This window comes from Hibiscus syriacus, unplaced genomic scaffold (genome assembly GCF_006381635.1).
Source record: "Hibiscus syriacus cultivar Baekdansim isolate YM2019G1 unplaced genomic scaffold, ASM638163v2 tig00111445_pilon, whole genome shotgun sequence".
In the NCBI taxonomy this organism is placed as follows: Eukaryota; Viridiplantae; Streptophyta; class Magnoliopsida; order Malvales; family Malvaceae; genus Hibiscus; species Hibiscus syriacus.
Window position 1 is genome coordinate 864619 of NW_024063096.1, and position 21567 is coordinate 886185.

A 21567-nucleotide genomic window follows, 5' to 3' on the forward strand; every position below is an offset into this window, starting at 1 on the left:
TCCCTGCATCAATATTCAGCGTATCGATGATCAAGTTCAAGAATAAGAAAGTCAAAGACAATGGAAGGACAGACTACAGAGCCGGTTGTTGACAACATAAGTCCCAACTCCCGACCACCATAAAAAGTCATCAATTGATAGATCTTTCATAGCGCACACATTCTTGCAGTGCATATTAACATACAAGTACATGAGATCTACAGAAAAGGAATGAATTAAATGATATATAATGTAACATACTTAAGATCATATACAAGAAAAAAGCCAGCACAAGTAGCAGAGTATAAGATGCATGGTATGGGCAGTTTCTTGAAGCTTACCTCAATCTGTTGGCTTGGAATAACGGAGTGGATGCTAATGAATAGTTCTTTCCTCCACTGCAGAGATCCCACTAAAGAAGGGATCAAAACCCTTTGCTTAAGGACCGATGAAATAAAAAAAATGCAACGCTAGTAGTGGGGGTGATGAGTAAATTCAAATCTCTTGCTTTCCAGGCAAAATAATGAGTTGTAGCTGGCTGATCAACAATGGATCCATTTCTCAAGAGTCAAGGCAATAAATTTATTTAATTTATTAAACAATTACTACAACTTAGTATAAGATGATAGCAAAGTCAAGCCTGCTTACTACAGCCAAAAAGCTTCATGTGCGTGACTAATATAATACACATGAAGGCAGTAAGCACCAACTTCGAAAACGACTTTATAATTTTCAATTTGATTTTTGAAGCTAAACGGAAAGGGTTAAAAAATAAGGTTAAAATACAATGTAGGTTATTTTTTGTTTTCAATTTGTTTTATTTTAATCACCAGTTTTGAAAAAATTATGTATCAATCATTTAGGTTATCGGTTCATTACATTAAAATTATTGATTCTTGAGGTAAGCGCTTGCAGTACCTTTAAACATTGAGTTGATTCATGATCTCGGTATAATATAACAGAGGTTAACTTCAAACATTGGTTGTTGAGTATTCTGTTTCAAGCCGGAAACATCAAACCCTCAATGCCTTGTTCATGAGATCCATTTCTGACTAGTGATCCAGCACGAGGAGTTGCCACAGGAGGTGTGTCTGCTCTAAACAAAAGCCCCAGCGAATGTGTCGAGCAATCCCCGGATGGTTCTGATAATGAGTAATTTTCATTTTTGGAAGATCTCGAGTCACAAGCATCGGTCGTTTCAGAGACATCGATCGAAGATTCTTCCATTAAGAATGCAAAACCATCCGAGGATGACAACTCGCATATGAATCAAATCTGCAAAGATTTAGATGGATACATATCTGAAGACTTTCAGATGAATTCAATGCATACCTGTTAATGAGTGCATACTTGAATTGACCTTTTAAGTTCTGGTTATGATCTTTCACAAATTCACATATTTCTTAGCAACTACAGTAAGAACACCTAAAGATGAATGTGGCTTAACCTCACAAGTTTCAACCTAACTCTCAACAGATAATTTTTGCATAATTTTCTATCCAAAGAAGAAGAGCTTCTTATACGACAATAGGAAAAAAAATATCAAAAACTACACGAGATCATTCCTGAACTATAAGAAACACACTTTCTATTAGAACTTTGGCATGCAATCTAATTTGTAGTGATGAACTATCCTTGAGAACTTTCACAGAGGTCTTCTCTTGAAAGATAAAACTTCTTCAAGTTTTAGGCCATCTTCTCTTGCCAAGCAACTTCGTCTTCACTATGATTTTGGTTCTGTTTTTACTACTCACCATGTAGCATCTAACTAACATTAATTCTTTCATTATCATTTTGAAGCATTAATTTAGAAAAACAATTTGTAATTCATAGACCGCCACAGGCTACCTGTCGACTACTCCAGAACCCTAGGCGTCTGGTTATTGATCATCCCAAAATCGATGTCTGGGGAAATTGGAAAATTTGGCCGAAAGATCAGGGTGCCACTGACGGTCGGGAAAGGGATTCGGAGAGACGACAGCAGAGGCGGAGATAGATGGTGGCTAGGGTTTCATTTGAGAGAAAAAAATTGTTTTTCTTTATTCCAATTTTATTTTAATCACCTAATTATTTTTTTAAACCATAATTTATTATTAAAAATAAACAAAATTGTTGAAATTATATTCTTTTTATTTTTTTCAATAACAACGCGATATTACGTTATGATTACACGTCTTGAAAAATAATTACTTTAAATCCAACTCAAGTCCTATATGAAGATGAAACGGTATAAACACAGCCACCGAGGACGGGAGGAGATGGAATCAAGAGCGTCAATATACTGGGGTGGTGGAGCAAATAAAGAAAAAGAAGAAGAAGAATTTGCATCAAACACGTGATTAAACGATGTCAAACAAGTTAATCTAAATGTCTAACGTGTCACATCAATTTTCTGTTATTCGAATAAAGGTTGTTAATGGTCGAGTAATCGATTTGTTATAAAACGATAATGTTAGTGACCGTTTTGTTATTTTTGAAACATAAATGAGAAAAAGAGAAACTTAATCATACTTTAGTGACCATTTAATATAGTTTACCCTTTTATAAATCAAAATTTTCAATATTGCTTATTATTTATCTCAATGTTTTTTAAATTTTGTTCGCACGTAATATTTTTGTAACTTAATATGTAGATATATAAAACTTCAGTGTGTGAAATAATAGAGAGATTATGTATAGGTAGTAGGACGGAAAAGGCTATTGAAAAATACAAGTAAAAAACAAACTATACTTCAGAAAACTTCAAACCCTCAATGATTTTACGTCTTCCTTTTTGGTCCTTACACAACAAATCACATTTCCTCCTTCCACATTTCTTCGTTTAAAACACTGAAAACAATGATGCTCAAAGCTTTGCATCAATTTGGAAAATGGGCATGCATGCTTTGCTCTTGTGATGCAAATTAAGTCAGGGGTTGGGTACAATGACGGATCTATTTGAAAGTTAAGGTAGGCACGTGCTCATCTTGAAATTCGAATATTTTTAGATTAATTGTTCATTTTACTAATGGTGCTCATACTGAAATTTTATTTATATCCGACACATACGAAAAATTTCTATTATTAATACATACGTGTCTACCTTGAAATCTGAATTTCTTTAAATTAATTGTTCATTTTACTAATAGTATTCATCCTAAAAACTATTTCTAGATCCGTTAAGCCTTTAAAATTACCTAAAATGAATCTATTTTCTCTGCAATTCCAATCATTTTACCTTATATCACACCCTCATTTCCGACCGTAATATAGTCCTTTCATTTTTGTCACTTGTGTTTAGGATTACATGTGACCTAGCTTCATAAACAAAACAAAAATGATTTAATATAGAGAGATAAGATCCGTTGATACAATATAAAATTTAAAAGTTTTATATGTTGTTTATGTTTGAATAAGTGAAAATAGACCGTGAATCTTTATTTATTAAACTTAATACTTAAAAACTTTAATCTCAATTATTAAATTTAATTAATTTAACAATACATAAAACTTGTAAAACTTTCAACCAACAATATATAAGGATATGATTCAATTATATAGTGTAAATTTTTTTAGGACTATACATATTTAGAACTGTTGGACGAGTATATATATTTTCATTTTGACATTCAACATGAAATGCATAGCCATATATCACAACTGTTTATAATTATTATCACTTAAACTCAGTCCAAGATGCCAGTTGACTTGGAATTGCTCAATATAGAAAAGGCTTTGTCTAGTGCCTAGCAAAAGTAGATGTGGGATACACTGCCCCTAATGAAAAAAAAGTAATTAATACTTTGTTGTAAAAAAACATTATTATTAATGTATAAAATAATAATTTTGTATGTTTCATCCGAATTTCTTTCATAAAGATTATTTCTACAAGCTACGCTAATCTACATATCTATAATTACATCTTTAGATTGTTACATGTAATTTGTCATAATCAAATATATTATCTAATAATTATATCTATTTGTCAACTTATGAACAATCATCATGACCTTATGTTTAAAATAAATACTAAAAATTATTATATAAACCATCATAAATGGCTGAAGAAGGAATTCCCCCTCTCTCTCTTAATAGCTCTCTCTTAGCTTACTTTATTGTTCATTGTCTTCTTCATATCATCAATCCTCTATTGTAACTTTTCGTCTAAATCAAAAGAAATAAATAGTCTATGATTGTCACTACCCATTTTTTTCATCAACATAATCCTTTGGTAACTAATACGACAATCGTTTATGCTAACCAAAATAAAATGTTTAATCGATTTCAAAGTTTACATAATAAGATGATATTTAATTTTGTTTTCCTTAAATTTTTAATATTAATTCTTAAATTTACACTTTTAACAAAAAAAATAATTTTATCTCTAATTAGACATATAAAAGTTTCAACTTTAATATCTATTTTCTATGATATTATCAAAAATCAAATCAATTAATATATAAATAAGTATTCAAAATAAATAAATAAGTATAATAATGTCAATGGAAAATTTAAATTTGACAATCTGTCTTGAAGAATCTCAAATTTTTTATACTACATTTACGTACGCGTGTGTATGTATGTATATATATAGTGTTAGGATCTACTTACACCATATAAAATACTAAAACTTACACCATATAAAATTCTTTTAATTTTACAATGATTTAGGATCATTAGATGAATGAAAATAAATAAATAAGATTGACTTTTTGTTTTTTTCCTGTGAATATTTTCTCATTTCCTACTGTAAATCTCAGTCATCCATTTTCATTCATCTAATAATCCTAAATTTTTTTAAAAAAAAGTTTTACATTATGTAACATGATCTTATCTTTTATTATATATATATATATATATATATATATATATGACATTAATGTTCTACCCGATGTATAGCAAATGCTATTTATTTATAAAGTTTACATATAATATAGTTTTGCTAGCTTGTTTCTTTTTCGACCGACATATATTGGCCGACATGTACCTAATATATTAAGATCTCTGTACCGTATATATTAATTATTCTTTTTTCGAATTAAGTGATCTAGATGATAAAAAAATTATTGTTATTTTTTAAGGTTTCAGATTCGAATTTCATGAATAACAAGAGAATAAGTAGTCAATGTAAAATGGTTGAGTTCTTTGAATAAATACTATTTTATACTTATCATAAATTAATAAAAAATTATTTTCTTTGGGGAAAAATGTCAATTTCTTCAATATTAGTGGGAAAAGGGTAAATTGAGCTGGAGAACTATTTAAAGTTTGAAAAATTTAACCAGCAGAAATAATTTAGAAGAAGATGTCCACAAATTATGATCTATATCTTAAATTGGTTCCTAAGTTTTAAAATATTTATATTAGTTTTAATACTATTACTATAATTTTATTTTAATCTTTTTGTTAATGTGTCGTTGACTCTAATAGTTAAACAAAAGAATATGTTTTGAAGGTCACTCGAATTGAACTTATGACCATCTAAATATTTATCAAGACCTTCAAAAACATATTAATTTTTAGGTCACATATTCAATTCTCGTGACCTTAAAAAATAATATACTTTTTAAAAATCACGAGTTAAATTCTCAAGACCTCCAAAACTTAATAGAGTGATAGAGTGATCCTCACGTTAACACAATTAAAGTAAATGTATCTATTAAGCACTAAAGCAATTTAAATATATTAATATAATGTTAAACTATACTACATTGATTAGATCAATGATTGGATCAAGAATCAATTTTTTTTATCAAATTAACATAATCAATTTTAAATAAAAAAAATTGAAAGGAACTTACAAATAATTTATATAAAGCAAGACTAGAATATAAGTAAAAAAAAAAAGTAAATGCAAATATTTAATATATACGCTATTCATTTCATGTAACATTATTATAATTAAGTCAATAAAAGAAATGACGGTGCAATTGAAAAATTGTTGGGACAAGCATTATTTATGTCCCTTATACCAATACTATGTTCACATAAAAAGCTACACATTTAGCAGAACACTAACAATTATGTCCCTTATCCGAATAGATAACAATGTACCATACACTTAATTGGGGCACGGTAATTTTAGATATTATATGATAAATATAACACAAACACGATATAAAATATATTATAACAAAAAATCTAAATGTTAAAATAAGTGTTGAAATTATATCTAAAGTTAATTTTAGGTGTCTAGAGAATTTTCTGTTAAAAATATGTGTCTAACGTTTATGACGTTATACTTTTAGGTGTCTGACGTTAAATTTGATTGTTAAATGACACATGTTAGGCTTATAAAAATTTAAAAAATTTATTTTATAAAAATTTAAAATTTTATATGCCTGACATATGTCGCTTAACGGTCGTATTTAAAGGTAGTAACGGTCCAAATACTTAAAAGTATAACGTTATAAATGTTATACATCTATTTTTAACTAAAAATCTTTATACATATAACGTTAACTTTAAGTATAGTCTGAACACTTATTTTTACATTAATCATAATAAAAATTAGAGTAAATTACATGTTTAGTATCTAAACTATCAGTTTTGATTTGTTTTAATACCTAAACTTTCAATTTTTTTTCAAAAACATACCTAAGGTTTAATTTTTGTTTCATTTTAATACCCTATCGTTAAAAATTTAACGAGCGGACTTGTCAGCCGTTGCGTCTTCATTTGTTGACCGTCGCGTCCGTTTCCCGATGAAGCCTAAACTTTCAAGCCCGCACCTTTTCGACCTCCTGAACGTGACTTCGGCCTCCATTTCACTGGAAAAATGTTTCAATCTCCCCTAAATAAATTATTGACTCTTCAACTTCTTCTCTCATTCATCTTCATCGTCAACCGTTCGATGGGCCTGAAACTGGACTATGTTGGTCAACTCGTCATTCTCTCGTGGTCCACCATTCGGATTGGTCGTCATCCACCAAAACTATGCCCCGTCATCCCGTCCGTTAAGTTTTTAACTGCAAGTACTAAAATGAAACAAAAACTAAACGTTAGGTATATTTTTAAAAAATTGAAACTTTAGGTACTAAAATAGACTAAAACTATTACTTTAGGTATTAACTCTGTAACTTATCCTAAAAATCATAATATAATATATTAAATTTTTATATAAATATATAAAATACAATAAGTGACCCATTTTGGAAGACTCCCGTACCTAACTCAACTGCCCATTTAATGGTTTTAGATTGACATGCCCCTTCCTCTTGGGAGTAGTGTGTAATTTTATTTTTAATTGTTAATCTAATCATTATAAAATATTTTTAATTGTTATGTTTATAGTTTTTATTGCCTTTAACTTTTAAAATTAGTTAATTAGCATTAATTAAATAATATAGTTCTTCTATTATTTATTTTTAAAATTTTTAAAATGTTAAAATTGAGGAATATTAAAAACACAGAGGACTAATAAAGTTGTTTTACATTTTCTTATAGTTGTTAGATTAATAATTAGTAACAGTAAAATTGATCAAAAAATTAACAAAGATATCAACATTTTTAAATAAAAAATAATATAAGAATTTAATACCATAAAATTAAAGTATAAGAATTATATTTTAAAATAATATTAGGGGGTTTTCATAATTTTTTTTATAATCATCTGTATCCGATCTGTTGACGATTAATTCAGATTAAATACTGCAGAGATAATTATGGGTCCCAACCCTGTTTGATTTATAATTACCAAGGTGAATAGATATTTGGTTTCTTATGTAGTTCAGGTGATTATCTATTCTAATAATTGAAGTTTGAGCAATTCATGTTATCTTAATATATATGTGGAGATTAAATTTTTAAAGAATTATTATTGAACCGTATAATATGGAAAGTGTCCACATCATCAATGATAGTTCAAACTGTGTATAAGATGTCGTAATACCTACAATCAAATATTATGTAACAAATACGAACTAATTTACTTTAGTGTTGTCGTATATCGTCCCTAAACCTCGTACAAAATCACTTTTCACCCAATCATCATATATTCATTATCGTTGACGAGGCTACAACGCCGCCCAAACTAAAAGCAATTACCCAAGTCTTCTGTTGCTCGCCGCCTGATCTTCAATATGTAAGGGATTAGGGATTTAAGTTTTGAGAAATAAGAAAATTAATTTTTTTTTAAAAAAAGGTTTAAATTTTAATGTTTTTATTTAAAAGGATAACAACAAAAGAAATTAAAATAACGTGTCAAGCAACAATTGATTGATGTTTTTTAAACATACGTTAATATGATGACTTAAAATAATAATAAATTAAATTTTCAAACTTTTTTTTTTGAAAAGGAGATCTTATATGTTATTAATAGCACAAAAGAAGACATACAAGGGTAGGGACAATGGTCAAGCCTCGTTAAAATTTTTCCATAATCTTAAATAGAAGAGAAAGAGTGTTCTTGACCAAAACCAAAGGAAACAAGAACGATCAAACAACGATTAAAGAATACACTACACAATAGGACCAAAGAATAAAGCTGCTCGATTGGATTATAGAATTGAATCAGACCATCATCCCTTGTATTAATCCCTTTTCCCGCCAGGAAATCTGCACTCGAATTATCTTCTCTCGCGACACAAAGGATGAATCCACCACACCATCCAAGACATTTTTGCACGATTCGACTAACACCCTAAATCCCAATGGCACAGACACACGGCTAATAATTCTGCAGAAAAGGGGTATTTTAAACTACGGGATTTAAAATATTAAGGGTAAACTACATTACATAATTGATCACTTTCCTTGTAATTTGGTACATATTTTCTTATTAAATTAAAAAAAAAATATTGGGTCACTTTCATTTTTTATTTAAGACTTGATCACTTTTATTTAATTTTCCCATTAACAATAGTCAAAATTTCAATGACTAAACATTTAAAAATCGATAAGGTAAGTGACCACATCTTAATTAAATAGAAACGAATATGACCACGTTTTAATGAAATAAAAGCGATAATGATCAAATATTATATTTTTTAAAACTCAATGAATAAAGTGTATAAAAATTAAATAAAAATGACCAATTTTATATTTTACCCAAACATTAAACGTCCACAACGAAAATTATACATCTAAAATAAAGATCCACTATAATGTGAACACTTAACCTTTTTTTTTTTACAATTTGTTTTTAAAGAGAGGGAAATTCTTTTAAGCACCTATTTTTAAATTAAACATAAAATATAATATACAATTTTATACCTAATAAAACAACATCAAGAACATATTAAACTTTATAAAATAAACATGTTCCATCATCTGATTTCAAATGTCTGACAGTATTAATTTGAAATTACTTCCAGTATTCACTTTCTTAAAAATTCAAAAACCAGACATGAATCTTTTTTCCAGGAAAAAGATAATTAGATTTGGCCACAAAATAAAGGGTAGGAATTGACAGTTGGGATCACATCACAACCACGTTTTAGAAACACATAATTTCTCAGCTCTGGATAAGTCACTTTCATCCGAGCATTAAACCCTAAACTAAAACTAAGTTAACAATAATACAGCATTAATTGTCTTAAAAGCATGATAATAAACCTAAGCTGACATTAATCTCATCTGTCTCTTTCAATGTCAGCACCTAATCACAACATAATTAGATACAATGACGAGAAGGTTCCAAGCACCATAAATGGGAGAAATTCCTCTCAAGTTTAGTGAGTCCACATGCAATCAAGCTCAGTTGGACCGATTGACATCTTGTTACCACCACCACCACCGTAGTTAACTTCCCAGTCGACGTATGAGCCACCATGAAGTGGCAGTGCCTCCACTGTCGGCTGGGGGAAGAACGGAAAAACGGAAGCGCCTGCATGTGCTGAATACCTTGGTATGTGATTAAAAGTGGTGGTGTTGATCATCTGAGGTGGAGGTGGTGGTAACGCCAGTTCGAAACCGGTTGCGGTGGTAGCAACGGTGGAGAAACAGGACACGTGCTCGGATTGAGCATAACTGTCATAAGAGAAGCCATCACGGTCGGTGGTGGCAATGGCTGTACTGGCAGGATCCAGGAGAGGTGGAATGGAAACCGAGGAAGGAGAGCTCGATTCTTGGTAATGCACAACGGAGGCGCTCATCCGTGTCTTCTTGGATCCACCGCCGGTGCTGGTGGTGGCACTGTTGACGGTGCCACTCTTCTGAAACACCCTGGATATCACCCATTCATCCTGGAACAATACAAAAACCATTGGAATAAGTGCAAAAGACATGAAATTAATAAGATTTTCCCAACATACCTTTCCATCTCCATTAATGAAACAACACCGTACGGAACACAATAATACTTTCGTGTATGTTTTATTAAGCAAAACCATAATCACCATGAACTTACTAAAAAACCAGACGCCATTGTAGCTAGGGCTGTAAATGACACAGTCAAGCCCAATTATTACTAAATTACGTTAGATTCGAAAAGTTTAAAGTTGAATTAGATCAAATAAAAGACTCAACAGGTTATAATGATTAAGCTTTACTCAAACTCAAAAATTAAACTAGCTCACTTCAGAATGTTAAGAACTCTACTCGTGTTCAAACTCGAATGGAATTCATTCCAATAGTTTGATGATAGGGCTTCAACCAAATCAAACTAGAATAACATCTGACGTGCCTTATCAAATTTAAAACCCTAATAGTAGGACACAGATGAGAAGAGAGAATAAGATAATGAGACCTTTGAGCTCCTGGAGAGATAATGGTAAGCAAATTTGCCTTCGAGCCGATATTCATGCATGATCCAGTTGCTCTTTTCACCTTTGGGAGCTCTACCTCGATAAAACACCAAGGTCTTCTTCATCCCTAAAAGTGCACAAGTTTTCGAACTGTAAATCTCCCGATCTTTTCCGGTAGCTTTCCAATAACCAGCTTTGGTAGCTCGGTTGGTTCTCAACCCAGTCGGATACTTCCGATCTCTCAAGCTGAAGAAATACCACTCTTTCTCTCCCATCTTCGCCTTCCCTGCAACATGAACAAAAAACACAAAAGGTTACACAAAAGTTACAGATTAAACAACTAACATGTTGAATGATCACGTACCAGGAAGTTCCCATGGCTCGGACTTGTTGAGATCGACTTCGGCTATAGCTCTACCAGTGAAGCTACCATCAAGAACTTTCTTCAACAGATAGTAAGTAATGAGCTCCTCATCGGTTGGGTGGAAACGGAAGCCAGGAGGTAACTGAGTTTCCCCATGGTCAAAACGCTGATAACCATCCATATCAGCAACCCTAAGCTTGAACCAGACAACTAAGAAACCCTAAACTTCAAAAACCAAACTTGAAATCCCCCATGACACGAAGAAGAAAGAGAGAAGAGGGTTTTTAACTAAGAAAAAATCTGGGTTTCTTGTATGTACATCCAAGAAACGAAAACAAGATACAAATACAAGGATGATTATAAAATATAAAGGGAAAAGAAGATTGGCAGGGAATGGGTTAACAGAGGGGTGAGTTTCTGGTTTGGAGTATGCGTGCGTGTGTGAGAAAATGTGCAGGTATTCGCTGTAGGTGAAGAGAATGAAAAGGAGGGAACAGAAAATAGTTTTCTTGAGAGAGAAGGCAAGTCCTTTGCCTATTTCTTTTTTATAAGAGAATAAGAGATAAAGGAAAGGGGAGAGAATAAGAAATAAAGGAAAGGGGAGAGAAATGGACGGGGAGAGATGGAAATTGTAAAAGAAAATATTGCATCAATAAAGCTGTTTTCATATCTCTTCCTGTCAGGACAGTGCAATAATCAATTATCAATTTCCACCCACACCTATTGTAATCACACGCTACCTTTTGTTACATATGAAAATTTGTATTTTTTTTTATAAATTTGTTATATATAATTTGTATATGTATGGCTAAAAAATTTAAATAACATGACGAAAAAAATTTCTATATAAGGTCTTAGAATAATTATTATCTGATCTAGTATGATTATAACAGTATTTGTATTTGTTAGAAGACGTATGGATGGCAACATATCTTTTAAAATACACTTGAATGTGTTTCTCTTTAACAAGATTCTAGTGTTCAAAGTTTTAAGTGTGCATATTGTTAGGGGAAAGAAGCCGTGTAATTCGATGTCTTTCAGAAAACAACACTTCGTTTAAATGTTTTTTAGAAGACGACCTGTCGTTCGAACATTCTTCAACGAGTATTGTAACAATGTTTGGACAATTTTACCGTATATATAAGCATGAACCAAATAGCTTATGTTGTAAAAAAAATTGTTGTTTTTCTTTGAACATGCTGTCTTGTATTTGAGTTTGAGATTATTATTTGTGTTTAAGTTAAAATTTTCATTATCAATTTATCTATTTGTGTATTATAATTATTGATTTTAGTAGTTATTTACATTGATTTTTCTATTAAATATTTTATTTAATATTATTTCTTTTTACGAATTATTTGTGTCTCTCACCTATTTAAATTAGATAAGATCACGAGAACAATAAATTATATCACTAGTATAATTGTTTTTTTTTTATAAATTTCACTTTAATTGTTGGAAAAATTATTGAATAAATTGATGTTATATATAGCTAATTAATAATAAGTCATGTCACTTGATGAATGAACTTAATATTTGATTTAAAGTTATATCCATTCAATCATACTTATTCAACAATTCTCTTCATAAAAATATTAAAACATTTCGTGAAAAGGTTAAACATTTTTCATCAAAAATGATAAGTCCTTTAATTGAAAGATTAAGTCATTTTATCGAAAGATCTTAACCCTTCAATCCATTTCCTCCTCTATATATATAGGCTAGTGAAGGCACAATTCAAAGAAAAATAACACAACACAAGTTACAAAGACAACTTTGAGACATAATTCACAAAGTTGAATTATGATAACACTTAGAAAGTTCCTTCCAAATTCGTTCTTTCCGATAATAAAGAAATGTAAGATTGTGTTCGACTGATCACTACGGTTGTGCTTACTGTTGTGATCGTTTATTGTTGTATCCTAGGAGTCCGACATCCAACGTTACTCAAAGTACCTAAGAGATGACGAATATGTCTTAAGGAAACTGTTCATACATACATCAACAAAAATCATTCTTCGGTTTATCTTACTCTACTCATCTGATTCCGTTTCTAAATATGAGTAAACCAATTTTTTACCTTTACTTTAAGTTTTATTTATTTTGTTGATTAACATTTTATCTCGGATTAACATTTTTTTCTAACAATTTTAAGATAAATTCTATATTTTATTTTACAATTCTAATCCGAGAAGAATTTTATACGTAATTGGTTTGGCAATTTGCGTCATTGAAATTATCAAGTGGAGCAAGTTGGATTGAAAGAACATTCACGTGTGAAAGACCCTCAGAAAAGCACTGGATAGTTTTTTTCGTGCTCCAATCCTTGAGGAAATTGAAGGTTTGGACGCAAAAGGTAAGGTACCATTAATTAACTTAGTGTAATGATTCTCGAATCTTTTGCAGATTCAAAGAGAACCTCTCATGATAAGATGCGACGCCGGTGATTCGAATAATTTAGAACAATAAATTCAATGCGTATTGGACACACAATTTTATCTTTGTAAGTTTAGGACGTGTTGAGCGTAAAAGCCAATTTACATATCTATAATTTACATGATTAAGACGTGTTTTCATGCCCACTAACCTTTGTGAAATGAAGAGACACGTTGGCTTGAGTTTGCAGGTTGACACGTCAAAACAAATTCAAAAGTAATTTGCAGGTTCAAAGCAATTTATATTTGTATACAAATTTATTTGCATTCACATACAATCTTTGATAAAGAGATTACGTTGTTGCATGATGATGTACGAATGCAAGAAAAAGAAAAGGTTTTCTTATAACCAATGGTGAATTTCGATCAAAAAATCGAAAAGGTATGTGTATTTATATATTGAGACTATACAATTGTTTCGGATTTTATTAAATTCCCACCATTCAACATAAGTTAGTTTTGTTTCAAGATTTAATTTATTAAATTCTCGTCGTTCAACAGAAATTGATTCTGTTTTGGATTTTAATCCCGTTGTCCAACAGAAGTTGGTTTTGTTTCAGATTTTAGTTTTAAATCCTGATGTTTAACAAATTCAACAAAATAGTGTTTATTGTGAATTTTTGTTTCGGGTTTTAGTTTTACTAAATTTCCGCTGTTTAACAGAAATTACTCAATTGTTGGATTTTAGTTTTGACTAAAATTCGTTGCGATAAATAAGGTACCGAACGAAATTATGATATGTATGTGAACAAAAATCGGGTCTATAATTCTGTTTCAGGACTTTAATCCTGTTGTTCAACAAAATTTATTTGATTTACTGTTGATAACAAAAATCGTTTGGAGGTAACAACATTGTTACAAATTTTGTTTTAAAATTTTAATTTCTAATTAAATTTTATTGTTTAACAGAAACAAATGGTAAAATAAATTGAATTAACTTTCAATTTATTGTTGGAATATTTACAAATTCTAGTTATGTGTTTTAAACGAAACAATGGTAAACCCACTGATTCACCTAACTCATGATTTGGAATGTTGATTCCTATTCAGACTTTGAATAAATTTCAACGATGTCAATGATTGTGAGCCACAATGAGAAGCATGTGAAATTCATTGATAGAATTTCAAAACATTACGACATAAGTTGTTATATTTAATCATGCTGAATATGGTCAAATATAGGATATTCCTCCTATTCTTAGAGAGGATGAGATAGACATTGTTGTCATTAAAGCTTGAAAATATTCTAAGTTTCTATGCCGGAATTACATCTTGAATGGATTGTCAGATATAATATATGAAGTGTATAGTATCCATAAGATTGCCAAAGAATTATGAATGACATTTGGTCATGTTCTGAGTTGTCATAAAACATGTAGATGAAGCTATTTTATTAGCAAATTACCTTTAAATAAGGTAACTTACAAGAAAATAGGTGAGACACCATATGAGTTATAGAAAAGTATTCCTATAACTACATCAAAATGTAGGGGTGTCTTGTATAAGTATAATGGTAAGTCGAGACACATACGTCGTCGACATAATATCATTAAAAAATTAATCTCAACTAGAGTGTTGAACTATGTTTTGATATAACAATTTAAGGCAAAATGGTTTTTGGACTTGAATTGAATTTACAAAATGTTTTTGGACTTAATTCAATTTATTCAAAGTTTTAAAAGGTTTCAAAAATAATTCAAAGTCCATTAAATTCGGATTTGAGCCAAAATGCTAAAGGGTGTCAAAGTGCATCCATACACCCCTGTAGTGCATCCATGCACATGCACTAGTGCATCAATGCACCATGCAGTGCATCCATGCACTCAAACACCGAATGCAATTAGTGCATCGATGCATCAAGGTTGTGCATCGATGCATCCTGTTGTGCATCGATGCATCCTGTTGTGCATCCATGCACGAAGGCTACAACATCTAGTTTATTTGAATTTAATGAATGAGTATCGATGCACCATGATAGTGCACTGATGCACCATGTTATAGGCAGGCTTTTGAGTAGAAAAATCATCCCTAAACGGCTCCAAAACATCCCTAACTGTTATATACGACATCAAACACATTCCAAGCTATAAAATACAAGCTAAGGACACTTGAAGAAGTGAGAGAACAACTATCCAAGCAATCAAACACAAGAAAAGAGTTTTTCATTCTTATTTCATCTTTCTCTTGTAAATATTTTGTTCTTGTGAGCTCAATCTTGTAAACACCTACCTTTGAGAGGTTTATTTGTTTACTTCTTTTATCCTTTTGTAAAGGGGAAATATTCTAGCTAATCATGTGTAAAAGCTAGGGAAAGGTTCTAGTTTAGCCCGAAAAAACTAGGGAGTTTGTAAGGTTACTCTTTGTCCTCAAAAGAAAGAACAAATTAGTGAATTTGTTGGAAAATCCTTGGTGAGGAGCTAAGGTAGGTGGACGTAGACTTTGTTTGAGAAAGTCGAACCACTATAAATCGTTGTGTAATTCTCTATCTTTCAATCTCCTTACTCCCTAAACACAAAAACCGTTCCGACCTCTCTTTATAAACCGTTCTGGTTATCGATTCGAGCTTTCGAAAATCCCAACAATTGGCATCAAAGCCTAACTCGTTAAGAAGGTTTAACCACCTTGAGACGATCCTCGAAGAAGCTCTACCAATTTCCAAAGCAACCGACAAAGAAATTACTTTTTCCTTCGGTGCTTATTATCTTGAAGAATATCCCATTATGGATTCACAACCGGTCAACAAGCCACCCTTCTTCAATGGAGCAAATTATGCACATTGGAATAATAAGATGATGTACTTTATTCAATCCTACAATCTAGGAGCTTGGAACTCAATCATGGACGGTTACTCCTCTCCATCCGGTAAGTATAATGATTGGAGTAGAGAAGAGCATAAAAATTTTCAGCTTAACTCTAAGGCTATACATATTCTATTATGTGCTTTAGGCCCAAATGAATATGGAAGAATCTCATCTTGTTCCAGTGCCAAAGAGATTTGGGATAAGCTCCAAGTCACTCATGAAGGAACCGACGAAGTGAGGGAATCAAAGAAAAGTCTTCTCAACCATAGCTACGAGAACTTCAAGATAAAACCCGATGAAGGCATCAAAGCTATGATGGATAGATTTTCTATGATTGTCAACGGTCTCAGGGGATATGGAGAAGTAATCCCTAATGAGAAGCTTGTGAGGAAGATGATATACTCTCTTCCAAAGGAATGACAATCGAAGAAGACGACCATTATCGAAGCAAGAAACTTAAAGTCTCTCACTCTTGATGAGCTAATTGGTTCCCTTCTCACTCATGAGATGATGGTGAAGGAATATGAAGAAAAGGAAGAGAAGAAAAACAAGAAGAATAATGAAATCTACCAATGAAAGCTATCAAGATTCAAGTGATGAGGTGGATGAAGATGATGATGAACAAAAAGAATAGATGATCAAGCTCTTGAAGGAACTCAAGAGATTCATGATTTCCAAGGAAGTGAAACATGAATCAACCAAGAAGAAGAATCCCCCGATATGTTTCAATTGTCAAAGAAAGGGGCATGTCAAGTATGATTGCCCTCTTCTAAAGAAAAAGGGGAAGAAGGCATTTGTTTCACCTTGGAGTGATGAAGATGATTTCAATGTTGAAGATGAAGTAGTCAACCTATGCCTCATGACCACTGAAGAAGAATTCGAGGTATCTTCTAACTCAAATGAATTTAATTCATTTACTTTTGATGAGTTACAAGATGCTTATAATAGGTTGTATTTCGGATTTGAGACCATGAATTCCAAATATATGAAATTAATTTCAAAACTCAAAATTAAAGATAATTTGATTTTGAAAGAAAAAGTTGATTTTGAAAATCAAAATGAAAATTTGAAAAATAATTTAGATCTTTCAAAAATCAAAATAAATGATTTAGAAAAAGAAAATTTTGAGTTAGGAGTTAAGCTTGAAGGCTTAACAAAAGAAAAAGAATTAATTTCTAAAAATAACCTATTATGTTTAAAAATGGCAAAATGCTCACATTGTCATTTTTATGGTCATTTGGAACATACTTGTCCTTTACAGAAAAGAAAACATTTTAAAATTAGACAAGTATGGGTTCCTAAGGGAACAAGGGGCATTGAAACTAACGTCCAAGGATCCAAAGATATTTGAATACCAAAATCGAAATGAATGTCTCTTGTAGGTGTGTGGGAGCAATGGTGATGAAGATGATGATATTCAAGATGCTCTAGCCACACATGAAAAGGAATGGGTAACCTCTAAGCTTAATGTTTTTAATTTTAGTTATTTGGTTGCTCATAGGATTTATGCATGAATGAGTTTTAATTTTAAATGATTATGCATTGTTTTTAATCTCATGTATGTTTTAAAAAAATGGTTATGATGAACATTTTAATTTTTTAATATTTTTTTTATTTTTAGTTCATCATAATAAAATTTTGGTCAAAATTGGTTTTAATGCAAATGATGTCTCTCTAACTATTGATATCAATTTTTCAAAAACTTTGATTTTACAAATTTTAATTTTTTTTGACCTAAATTTAAATGTTTATGAATGTGATTTAAATGAAAATGATACCTCTCTAACAATTGATATCAAAATTTTCAAATGCATAACATTTTTGAAAAACTTTCTGCATATGCACTTAATTTCAATAAGTAATATTGCATAAAGTATTTTAGACTTGGATATATTGAATTTCATGTATTACTAACATGTTTGTTATTCTTTGTTGAAATTCAATTTTGTTTAAGTGTCATGATCCTAAAAGCTTAATTTTGTTTGGAATGCATTTGTTGAGGGGGAGCTTTGATTTTTCAAATGATTTTTAAAATTTCAAAATTACTACTTACTCTCCAAAGTTATTTTGAACTTCAAAGATTGAATTATTTTTGATATAACAAAAAGGGGGAGAAGTTTTGGTTTGAAAAATTCAAATTCTCTTAATGAAAAAGGGAGAGCTTAACATTTTCATATATTTTCCAATAATTGTTAACAATTGATATCTTTTTCATTAAACAATTTATTAAGGGGGAGTTTTGCCAAAAATAATTTTTCAAATGTTTTGTTATATCAAAAAGGGGGAGATTGTTGAACTATGTTTTGATATAACAATTTAAGGCAAAATGGTTTTTGGACTTGAATTGAATTTACAAAATGTTTTTGGACTTGATGAATTTATTCAAAGTTTTAAAAGGTTTAAAAAATAATTCAAAGTCCATTAAATTCGGATTTGAGCCAAAATGTTAAAGGGTGTCAAAGTGCATACATGTACCCCTGCAGTGCATCCATGCATCCCTGCAGTGCATCCATGCATCCCTGCAGTGCATCCATGCACCTGCACTAAAACACCGAATGCAATTAGTGCATCGATGCATCCTTCTATGCATCGATGCATGAAGGCTGTGCATCCAAGCATCTTGTTGTGTATCCATGCATGAAGGCTGCAATGGCTAGTAACAACTAGTTTATTTGAATTTAATGAAGGGGTATCGATGCACCATGATAGTGCACCGATGTACCATGTTATGGGCATCGTTTTGAGTAGAAAAATCATCCCCAAATGGATCCAAAACATCCCCAACGGTTATATATGACATCAAACACATTCTAAGCTATAAATACAAGCTAAGGACACTTGAAGAAGTGAGAGAACAACTATCCAAGCAATCAAACACAAGAGAAGAGTTTTTCATTCTTATTTCATCTTTCTCTTGTAAATATTTTGTTCTTGTGAGCTCAATCTTGTAAACACCTACCTTTGAGAGGTTTATTTGTTTACTTCTTTTATCCTTTTGTAAAGGGGAAAAGTTCTAGCTAATCACGTGTAAAAGCTAGGGAAAGGTTCTAGTTTAGCTCGGAAAAACTAGGGAGTTTGTAAGGTTACTCTTTGTCCTCAAAAGAAAGAACAAATTAGTGAATTTGTTGGAAAATCCTTGGTGAGGAGCTAAGGTAGTGGATGTAGACTTTGGTTGAGAAAGTCGAACCACTATAAATCGCTGTGCAATTCTCTATCTTTCAATCTCCTTTCTCCCTATACACAAAAACCGTTCCGACATCTCTTTGCAAACCGTTCCAGTTGTCGATTCGAGCTTCCGAAAATCCAAACATAGAGTTGTTTATATTGATTTTGTAAGATCAAAAGATAACATTGTGGATCAGCTAAACAATGAGTTGAATCGAGATCAAGTTGATAAACATCGAAAGGAATGTGACTAAAGTCCATTAATATTTAAGGCGCTATGTGAATAAAAACCCAACTTAGTTGACTAGAGATCCCAATATCTAAGTTCAATGGGACAACCTACTTGCATAGACATTGTGAGGTCACTGTGGGGGTTCTTATTCCCAAGTTCATTCCTATGATGAAAAATTGACTAAAATGTGGAAAAGGTTAAGCAATGCTTTTAATGACCACTATTTGTTTCGGTAAGCCGAACAACATAAGTCACCTATGTGAGAGTGAAGCGGAGTCGCTTCAAAGAGACTATTTGGGCATAGTTTTCTAGACTCTAGCAGAACCAAGAGATGTCCAAGGCTATATGGACATAACCATTAGAACTAAATTCTTGTCAGTGAGATATTTGTGTGAGGTATGTCATCCCTTATACCAACGGCATGACAGTTCAAGGACATCACGTCTACTGGACAACCAGTAAGGTAAACATATTTTCACAAGGGAATGTTCAAAGGGGGACGCCTACCTATCCTATGCAAATATCGAAAGTAGAATATATCACCATATTTAGTTAGTGTTTGAACCATCAAGTTCATTCATGTGGGGGATTGTTGAAAAAAATTATTGAATGAATTGATGCTATTTATACCTAATTAATAATAAGTCATGTCACTTGATTAATTTACTTATTTTTTGGTTTAAAGTTGCATCCATTCAATCATACTTATTCAACAATTCTCTTCATGAAAAGATTAAATCATTTCATGAAAAGGTTAAACACTTTTCATCAAAAGGATAAGTCATTTCATCGAAAAGTTTTAACCCTTCGATCCATTTCATCCTCTATATATAGGCTAGTTAAGGCACAATTAAAAAAACACACAACACAAGTTACAAAGACAACTTTGAGACATAATTCATAAAGTTGAATTATGATAACACTTAGAAAGTTCCTTCCAAATTCGTTCTTTCTAGTGATAGAGAAATGCAAGATTGTGTTTGACTGATCACTACAGTTGTGCTTACTGTTGTGATCGTTTGTTGTTGTATCATGGGAGACCGACGTCCAACGTTACTCAAAGCGCCTAGGAGAGGACGAATATATCTTAAGGAAACTGTTCATACATGCCTCAACAAAAATCCTTATTCGGTTTATCTTGCTCTACTCATCTGATTATGTGTCTAAATATGAGTAAACCAATTTCTTGCCTCTACTTTAAGTTTTATTTATTTTGCTTCGTTCGATTATATAATAATATTTATTATTATTATCATTTTTATCTCATATTAACATTTTTTTCTAACATTAACTAATATCAAGAAACATTAGTTATTAGTTATGTATTATAGAACTACAAGAATGTAAATAATATATATATAGATTGACAAACATAATCTTTTGCATTCATAGACTAGAACTGAATTAATACCTACCGAAACTAATTAAGTACCTTAAAATAGATCACTTGCTATGTAAATAAGCCAAAATCAAGTCTAAATTTATTCGAATCAAATTAACTTCAACTCGAACTTAATCAATCCTTAGATTTAAATAAACAAATTTAATTTTTAAAATCATCAGTAGACTTATTTAAAATTCAATCTAAATAGAACAATTTATCGCGAACCGTAATCCTTGAACTCTAAACCTAAATTGATAATCCCTTACGTTTAAATCCAAAGCTCTAAACATGATAAAAGTTAGAAAATAACTATTTTTTGGTAAACCCTAATCAGAAGTTAGGAAAGAACTATCTTTAAGTAAACCCAAACAATAAAGATTTCTACAGTGAGTAACTGAGCAAAGGGCAAGTTGGCTAAAGAACCTTCCCTTGCTTGCTTTTTCTTCTAGGCATGTGCCCTTGTTGCATGCTGTCAAATTATTTTCCAATTATTATTTTGTCTGTTTATTAATCAATCAAAGTTCTACTGTTCTAGTTTGGTCC

General features: G+C 31.2%; 1 protein-coding gene across 1 annotated transcript; it reads right to left on the reverse strand.

The window, feature by feature from the left end:
• Positions 1 to 9536: 9536 nt before the first annotated feature.
• On the reverse strand, positions 9537 to 11286 carry LOC120163434 (protein CUP-SHAPED COTYLEDON 2-like). Its single transcript, XM_039173372.1, has 3 exons — positions 11008 to 11286; positions 10646 to 10929; positions 9537 to 10142 (listed from the first exon to the last, which is right to left on the reverse strand). Exons 1-3 carry the CDS (start codon positions 11186 to 11188, stop codon positions 9630 to 9632), a joined length of 978 nt encoding a protein of 325 aa, XP_039029303.1. The 5' UTR covers positions 11189 to 11286; the 3' UTR covers positions 9537 to 9629.
• Positions 11287 to 21567: the final 10281 nt, after the last annotated feature.